The sequence below is a fragment of the Vespula pensylvanica genome, chromosome 5 (assembly GCF_014466175.1).
Source record: "Vespula pensylvanica isolate Volc-1 chromosome 5, ASM1446617v1, whole genome shotgun sequence".
Classification (NCBI taxonomy): domain Eukaryota; kingdom Metazoa; phylum Arthropoda; class Insecta; order Hymenoptera; family Vespidae; genus Vespula; species Vespula pensylvanica.
In genome coordinates this window covers 9,032,720-9,042,750 of record NC_057689.1, presented here as the reverse complement: position 1 = coordinate 9,042,750, position 10,031 = coordinate 9,032,720, and the positions used below count along the sequence as shown (strand labels likewise).

The 10,031-nt window shown below is 31.3% G+C and overlaps 1 protein-coding gene across 1 annotated transcript; it reads left to right on the top strand.

Moving 5' to 3' along the window:
- The first annotated feature begins 2,726 nt into the window (after window positions 1-2,726).
- On the top strand, window positions 2,727-7,672 carry LOC122629414. The gene is given in 11 exon segments (XM_043812799.1): window positions 2,727-3,917; window positions 4,573-4,632; window positions 4,965-5,054; window positions 5,198-5,302; window positions 5,446-5,514; window positions 5,661-5,726; window positions 5,807-5,929; window positions 6,034-6,099; window positions 6,243-6,311; window positions 6,767-6,955; window positions 7,266-7,672. Coding segments are annotated over 11 exon segments (2,304 nt in total). The 3' UTR covers window positions 7,542-7,672.
- Window positions 7,673-10,031: the final 2,359 nt, after the last annotated feature.

Sequence of the window (10,031 nt, the reverse complement as noted above, 5' to 3'; positions counted from 1 at the left end):
GTTATTACTAATATACCTTGAAATCAATCCAATTAATCCATCAGTGTGTTCCATTATGGTAAATATGATCGATTGATCTCGAAAAAGTCATATGTATATATATATATATGTACGTATATATGTATATATAGACATGTATATATTATAATACGTACATGTATAATACATAATGTTTAAAACATTGCACAATGTCGCATGTATATGAGTGTTCGAGAAAAAATTCATAACTTTTCATTCGTAAAAAGTATTTTGTTTATTTATTTGTTTGTTTTTTTTATAATAATAAAATAAATTTACTTGTTATATTAAATTTTAATCGGATTTAGAACTTATGTCTGTATTTATGTTACATAATTTTGGTATCAAATAAGTTTTTGTATTTTTGTAACTTTCTTTGTTTGATATAATTAAAATTTGTATTCTATATGATAAGTTTTGTCATTTTTAAAATTCATGAATATTTAAGACACAATACAAATTTAGTAGATATCCATATGAGGAAGTTCACTTTTTGCCAAAATCTTACTAAAATACTCCATTCATCCACTGTGTGGTGTTCGTAATTGGGACCTAAGGAATAAACTTATTAATAACAAATAACAGTTTTACTAATTCTTCTCATCTTTCGCAAATTTGAGCAAATAAATTTTGCAGTCAATGTAAAGTTTGCTGTCAATGTAACGTCCGAAACTACAGTACAAAGACTATTATACATGTACATCTAGAACTATTATACAAAAAACGATATATTCTTTTTGGCAGTTCTTAAAAAAATTACTTCGAAATTTGTAAAAATGTTATATAATATATAAAGAAAATTTATTATTATTCTATCAAAATTACTCACAAGTTTTAAACGGATGCGGCAGTATCCACTTATAAAATTTAAGCTAAAGAAACAAACATTCCATCTATCTGAAAAAATGTTTGAAAAAACGAAGCCAATTTTTACATTTAACGAATACAATTTTAACAATAAATTGATATATTCAATACGAATTATAGATAATATTACAGATTATATTTCTCTGCGAAATGCTAATGTTATACGATTAAAACTTTGTTTATTTTTCTCTATTGAACGTAACATAAGGAGCGTTCATGCGAAAGCAATAAAAATAGAAAGAAATATAATAGAAACCCTTGAAATCGATGGTTCCAATGTCAGGATCGATGTAATACGCGTGATCAGTTTCCTTAAAAAGTAAAGTTAATACACACATACATATACATATATATGTACAAATATTATAAGTTTCATGAATGTGCATGAACTGTATGAAAGTCTTTAAGTATGATTTTCTAAAAGAAATTAGTTCTTGTCCTTGAAAACTTTTATACCATAAATGATTCCCGGCAGTAATCGAGCATGATCGTTTATGGTTACGATAAACTTGTTTGTAGCTGGTCAGTAACCGATCTAACGGTGACAGACGTGTCACATACCATTGGAAAACTCGTTTCAATCGTAGATGCAATGTATTAGATTCCCTGAATCATTGTTAGAATACTTTCTCAGAACTTTCGTTGTCTACATTGTTTTTTTTTAACCCCTTTGAGAAAGCCCAGAGTAGTATAGAAAGCCATAGATGTACACAATTTGCATCCACTTAGCGAGTAAAGTAAGAATAACTTTCATTAGCGTGGGAGATTAACGTACATAACGGCCCTATTCTGTTTCTAATGCAAAAATCACATACCGATTACTAACAACGTTCGTGATTAATCAAGCTCTCTTTGTCTTATTTCATTGTAAAGAAATTTCAAGATCAATATCATTGCCACATCTGTGAAAAGTAATTATCTCATTGAATATAGACCTTTAAGAGTTACTGTAACAAAGAAATCGTTTAAATTCTATTTCGCCAATCAACCTTAAACGTTAAAGAATCCAATCATTAATAACAATGAGTAAACGTTTCTTTTTTTTGTATCAATCATATTCCTGCAGTACGATTTCTCGATTGTATTCTTTTTCTTTATTTCTTTTTTTTTTAAGTATCACCGATTGGAAAGTCGTAAAATGAAACAAAACGATAAACGGTTAACGGTAAACGATAAACGAATTTCTTAACGAAAGAGATACGTTTAGCAACGTATTTCATCATTATCCTTTAGCAGTACTTGAAAGTTTGAACCCTTACGAAACAGCATTTGTCATCAATCAGGTTTATCCTATATCTGCTGCTTATATTAGAATCTATAGCTCGTATTCGCGTAATTATCTTTCTATCCTGACACGGACGTAACGACGGAAGTGAGCGCAATCGGCCCGATCGGCTTCACGTGAACTATGATTAGGAATGCCAATGGACTCAGGCAAGGTGGACGCAAAGTGCATGGAAAAAAGTGGACGTTTCTACGACTAGGGAAGAGTTTGCAAACCCTTTATTATCGTTCGTTTATAAAGGGGACATGAGTCGTGCATCCGCTCAGTTCCATGACCGCTGGAACAACGAGCTTTAGACTAAACGAAGGAACAAATTCTTTTTTTTTATTTTATATATGTATGTGTATATATATATATATATATATATATATATATATATATATATCATCATAGTCGAATTCGCGAATAATGCGATCGATTACGGGATCGTGTAGTATGCTGTTCATAGACATTGACCTCGAGTTAAATACGTAATAATCGGCGATCGAGAGAATATTATTTCTCAAGTTTGTAAACAAAAATGTTCCGCTCGTTCGTGATTAGATCATTCTTGATCATGTTGATTGGGATGGACTTGACGACGTCATTGCCAATAGGTCAACCGATAAGAAATCTAGAGGGAAAGAATAGACGAAGAGACGAGGCAGGTTTTGCCGAATCCCCAAGAGTCTTGGAGATTCAATTGCCCGTTAAGATAGCTACGAAGGAGGATCTGATAGCTTGGGCGAAATACGTTATGGGTTTGATGGCCTCGAAGATCAATATAACTTTATCGGCGGTGAAGGAAGAGTTGTCGAGGACGACAGATCAAAATCGTTTGAAGAAACCTTTCAAACAACAAACCTCAAGTCAAACCTCATCGAGATTTACCGATATTAAATCGAAAGAACTTTTGCAACCTCCTCCGCGATTAAATAGTGTCAAACAAAATAACAATTTCTTACCGCAATATCCCAACTTCGGCACAAGGAATACTTACGATTTGAACGACGAGGAGGTGATACGTAACACGAACGACGTCATTGTACCTCCAGCAGCAACTTATCTTCCCGTGCCGGCAACCAATCCTGGAATAGACTCACGATACAGACAACAAGAACAATCCATCGGGAATTTGTTCTTCGATAATCTCGAAAGAAACTTAACTTCTAATAATTTCGGTCTTAATACGTTTCACGATGATCTATCCCTTAAAAAGTTTCTTAACGATCCCGTTGAATTATCGTCGCCGATAAGATTTAATAATTTTACGACGTTACAAAGAAACTTGACCGATCCTATTCTACCACTTATAAGCGTACCCTTCGAGGCAGTGATAACTATAACGAGAGAACAATCGACCGAATCTACTATACCACCTAATAAAACGAAAAATCTCTTGGTCATACCAAAGAGGGATCCACCAGACGAATTTCCTCCCTATTTCGAAAGGAATTACACTCTGATCGATCAGGACGGTCAGATAAATGTGATATTCGATGATTTTGTGACGAGAGATAACAATAATGGCTCGAAGAAGAACGTTAGGCAAGAGACCGAAAAAGAGAAGGATGAAAAGAGACGACAGCCTACGATGCTCGGTGAACTCCTGCAACTTCTTCAAATTTTAAGAAAAAATTCGCAGAACGACACCAACGCGAAGATAACCACATCGATTTCGAAGATCATTAAAGGTATGAAGCCGCAGAAGGTACAAATCGCTCCAGCTTATAACGAGGTAATTCTTTTATCACTGTTTTTCTTTTCTTTTTTCTTTTCTTTTTATCTTTAATAAAAACATTATCTCTCTTGAATATACGAAGATCAATAAAAATCAATCATTTGAATATCTTTAACACGCTGACGTTCACGCTGTATTCTGTATTTTAATGCATAGGCGGATGGAGGCAAGAAGAAAGTTATCTGTAAAGATCAGACATCGTTACGTTTAAAATGTTTACATAAAAATATATAAATCATCTTACTTTATTGAACATTGATTACGTAATTGTTTAAATATTCAAACAACAAATTAGTTTCCGACCATTAAAAGATTTTTGTTACTATTGGCAAAAACGGTAAATAAAATTGTATTGCGACGAAACATCGACGATGAGTGCTCAGCGTCAGCGTGTTAAAAATATATTGTTCGCAAAGAAATATTCTTAAAAAGAAAGATTATGAGCTTCGTTATTTTCGAAAAAAAAGCAGAAAGATAAACAAAAAATAAAATGTGAACGATGACTTTCATAAGAGCAAATGTGAAAGCGAAACGTTACGTTGTATTAGTAATTTCGAAAAATAACATTTCGAAAAATCTATCCTTTAATTATGTATGCATCTTTTTCGTTAAAACTTCTCGGAGCGTCAATGATTACTCAAGCAAGGATCAGCAGGAGTGTCTTTTTTGGGAACAGCGATAGTTGCGTAATGCCACGTCATAGGTACGAACGCGTGTGTGTATAGGAAGAAAAAGGAAAAAAGAAAAAAGAAAAAGAAAAATGAAACAGAAAGGAAACGAAAGAAAAGGAAAAGAGGATAAAAATGTGACTGGTGTGAAATTTATCGATAATTAGCTTGGAAAGGAAGTATAATTTTGATTACTTTTTTATTATTTTTATTAATACTATTTATTACATATATATAAAAATTATAAATAAAAGTTATTATATATATATATATAGTTGTTTATTATATTCTATATATAATTATATATGCGACTATAATTATATCAAACTGTCTAGATTCATCCAATTGCTGCGTTTTATGCCTGCTCATTCGAATTGTGATAATTTCATTCGAGTGACGTTAATTTCTCCGTATATTTCAGTCCACGTTAACAAAATTAACAACGAAGGAAGAACTTAATGAAACTAATTCTGATTCGCCGGAACTCGAACAACAGGTACGATCGATTGTTTCGAGCTTTTTTTTCAAAAAGAAAAAAGACGAATAAAATAAAAAAAGAAATAAAATGGAATAAAAGGAAATAAAAGAAAATAAAATGAGAAAAAGCTCGATCACATCGAGGTAATTTATATTTTTCAGATTAATGACGATGATTATGACGATGATGACACTATGGGTGGATCATTACAATCCTTGCTTGATTTATTGCCATTAGCTGTGCCGATTTTAGAAGATCTCAGTGACGTAAGCTATTTCGATCGTCCTCTCTAAAATGTCCTAAATCTCTTTCGAAAGTTCTTTCCTTTTCTTTTTTTTTTATTTAACTTATTTATTTCTTTTTTTTTTTTAATTCTTATCACATTCATTAAAGATTATCCTAATTTTAGCCAGAGTCGGAGACAGATCTGGCTGAGGTTTTACAAGCTGCGATACCTCTGGTACAAGGACTCTCTGAAGTGAGTTAATTTTGTTGATTCTTTCATATAGCGTACGTGACGACGTTATAAATATGAAAGATATGAGAATTTTATTTCTATTTCTTTCGTGTTAACATTTTTTCTTTTGTACTTTTTTTTTTTCTTCTCTTTCTTCTTCACTTTAGGGTGACGGAGAAGATGGTGTCGATATTCCTGGGGCCCTAGTACCGATCTTGTTAAATCTCAGCGGAGTAAGTCGTTCGTATCGAGAATATTAACTATCATTATAATTATGATATTATGAAAGAACGAGAGAGAGAGTTAATTTCAGGGTAAGGATGGACGAGGAAGCGACGTAGCGGCTATAGCTGGACCGCTTATTCAATTGATAGCACCATTGATAGGACCATTGATCGGCCCTTTGATCGGTCCATTGAGTCATTCGAGCAATCCCGTAAGATATCGAGATCGATCACGTTATTCCTTTGATTATCATACATTTAAAAAATTTAATATTATTTTTTGTTTTGTTCTTTTTTTTTTTTACTACGATTCTAGCCTTACGGACAAGGTGGATCGTCTTTATCGGCATTGGTAAAGTCCGTGGCAGGTCCATTGAGTACGGTAATACCGATTCACCATTTTAAATTCAATAACTCGTTATAAACGAATATGATGAACGAGTTTATATACGTATTTATTAATTAATATGAATATGTTTCTTTCTTTCTATTTCTTTTTTTGGTTATCTCTTTATAATTTTGCAGCCAACCGGACCAGGAAAAATGTCACCCCTCTCGAATTTAATTGCCGGGGTCGTTGCTAGTCTAAGCAAAGTACGCACCATTAACTTTTTAATAAATTGAAAATCTGTTATTGTTACTAATAATAAAAATTCTCGCAATTCACACTGAGGATCGATTAACCCGTGACATTTTTACGCACATCGTTTGTTCCTAGATAAAAGACGACGGATCTGCTTTCTTTTTCTTTTCTCTTCTCTTTTTTCTTTTTTCTTCTTTTTCTTTTTCTTTTTCTTGTTGACTCTTTTCTAATCTTCGTTGTTGTATCTAACAACGCATCGAATCATATATATTAACGTTGACGCTTATTCGTCATATCATGTCATAATTTACAACTATTATATCGTGTATCTTATTTAGTTTTTAACGCTTGTTTACATTCGTTTACGCTTAGAGAAGAGGCTTTGCGTAAAGAAAATATCAAACAGCGTTGATTTTGAATACAAACGAGACGAAACATTTATTTATATTCGTTCGTATACTTCCAGGAAATTTCAGTTCCTGGAAAAGGTGGTTACGGCGGTGGAGGACTCGATTTATCGACATTAATTAGTACAGTCGTGTCAGGCTTCCTAGCAGGTACTAGTGCTGGGCTCAGTGGATCATCGAAAAGCGATGGTCACAAGGATTCTGTATATTCACCTACCAGCTATGGTGATTATGGCGGATACGGTCCTGTAAGAAATTATTTAACTACTTTATTTCAATTCGACTTATAAATAAATAATCTAAACACACACAAACAAACAAGTAATAATAGCTTGATTGTATATTTAACAATGATTCATCTTATATTATTTTAATTCCGTTTAAAATCTTTTTTTCAAAAGTTTAATGACGTTACGAAAAATATATTTATAAAACAAAGAAAAAATCAACGTAATTAGGATAAATCTCAGTATCGAACGAAATATTGTATGAAACAATTTTTTTTTTTCATCTTTATGCCGTTCGTTAGAAGAGTGACATTATTAAATTGATTTACAGACACCAGCTAACATGGTGAATCCCGCGAATCTGCTCGGAACTTCCATCAAAGGCATAATCAACGGTGCACTACAATTAGTCGGATCCCTTCTAAAAGCAGTGACAGGGATCTTAGGTGCCTCATCGCAAGAACCAACACCTTCCTATGGACCACCTACAAGTTATGGATATCCTACTACAAGAGCACCTCCTTACGCTTATAACTCTTATGCTAATTCTCCAATTGGACAAACACCACCGCCAAGGCAAACGAATGTGAAGAAACGTATTATTTAATATTCAATTACTTATTCATTTCTTTTTCATTTCTATTCGACTATCTAAAATCTTGATATTTGTTGGACTCACATGTCGTTTTATATTTCATAATTACTAAAAGTCTCAAAAGGATAGATCATTTCAATAGAATCGTGCTATTATTATTATTATTATTATTATTATTATTATTATTATTATTATTATTATTATTATTATTATTATTATTATTATTATTATTATTATTATTGTTAGAAGAAAAAAAACTAAAAAAGAAAAAGAAAAACACTAGAAATATACGAAAGTGACGCCGACTTCAGATTGCCATTTTTTGTTCGTTTTGTTTTCTGCGTATCGCACTCACGTACTTACAATACTTCTTTCATTGTAATATAACAGGAATAAAACAATTCATCTTATCTCAATGTTAATCATAAGGAAATAGATATTTTCTTGGAAACTGATCAACTTATTCAAATAGTAGTAACAATATTAAAAATTTATCAATTTACGAAGTATAAAATTTATTGAATTTAATCATGGATAAATTTCGTGCATATACCAAATTATGTTATCAGACATATAATATAAAATTCATTGCCATTTAAACATTGGTACAAACTGGATCTATCATACGTACGTATCTGATTATCGTATTAATTTATAATACAAGGACGAATGTTATTTTATCAAAGATTTACTTTCACTTTGTCCCAGTTTATTAAACGTCATTCTATGACGTTTTATTAAGTTCTTATTTCATTCGTTTTCTTTCATCTTCTTTTTCTTTTTCTTTTCTTTCTGTTTTTTTTTTTTCTTTTTTCGATATTTATTAAAGAACATCGACGAAAAGAGTTTCCTTGATATAAATACATAAATACGTACACGCATACGTCGAATCGAGATCCATCTATTAAAAGGGGCGGATTTGCTCGCGTGCGACATGTCTCTCGATCATACAGGTGCATATATATATATATATACATATATATATATATATATATACATATATATATATATATGTTTATATCCAGACGTATACTTAAATACATAGTTACTAACGTGTAATGAAGAAAATGCTTCCGGAGTAAGGAAACCCGGAAATAATCAAAGTGGAGAAAAAAAAGAAAAAAAAAGAAAGAAAGAAGAAAGAAAAAAAGCAAAGAAGCAATAAATCGTCTCGTCCTGTTTGCCCAGAATAATTTTCATTCACGTAACGCCGAATAAAAGATCTTTAGAACGTGTTTGTCTCCTATGTAACGTGTTATGAGAACTACTACATGTATGTGTATTTGTTATGTATCTACGTTATATATCGTTATGCGTGTTAGAGAAATCATAAAGTGAAATTGATAGTCTCGTTGTCGGAATCGCGAGCTTAGAAGGAGAACGATATTACTCGGATAACTAGACACGAGAAAAAAGTCTTATTTATTTACCAGGAAAAAGAAGGTGATTCCTATTTGGCAATGTTATTACATGTGGTGACAATAATTATAAGAGACGTACTCTCTAATTTTTAACGTTATCCTGCTTTTAAAGTTATAGTTAATCATGCATATTTAATATTATAATTTTATAATTTTACGATCGATAATGATCGATAAACAAGTAGGAAATAAGTATGTTTAATCGACGAACGATTGGAGAAAGCGATCGAGTTGTTGCAACAAAGTATGTACATATATATATATATATATATATATATATATATATATATATATATATGTGTATGTACGTGTATATCTAAACATATATAAAATTTTTATTCTTTATCATATACTATGGAATATATCCATCGCTGCACATGATTTCCATTTAATTTATCATATATATTCATATTAATACTTTCAATTAATAGATTAACTTTTTATGTATATATATATATATATATATATATATATATATATGAATGTATGTAGAAAAATTATTATTATTATTAATTTAAGTATCTTCTCGTGGTTCTTGACGAAGCGACAAAGTATGATTGATCGATTAACGAGTAAACTGGTAAAAAAAATCGTTAATAATCAATCTGCAAATGTATTCGTTTTTAGAAACGAAAGATCTATCTATACGAATCAATGATAATATATGTACTTCGTAAATATAATGTTCGATCATAGACAACAAGAGTGAAAGCACGTTTCACCGTTTGACCTATGAGTGTATCCGACTATCGTCCGGAAGATCATTTTCTTCCGCACGTTTACGATGCCTACCACCTACGTTCAACGTTCTTACTTGTATACATTCGTATGCTAACGTAATCGTACGCTTGGCGAACCGTGAAAGTATCATTGTTGTGTATCGTCGACAAATAGAAGAAAAAAAAATAAAGGAGACATAAGTAGGAAATCATAGAAATATTTAATTGATTATAAAAATAAATGTTTCAAGGAAGCATTAAACGTAAAATTAAAGAAAAATTAATTGATTTTATGATTTCACAGTAACTATCGAAAAAATTGATTTCATGAGTCCCTATAACTATCGACTGATTATATTTTT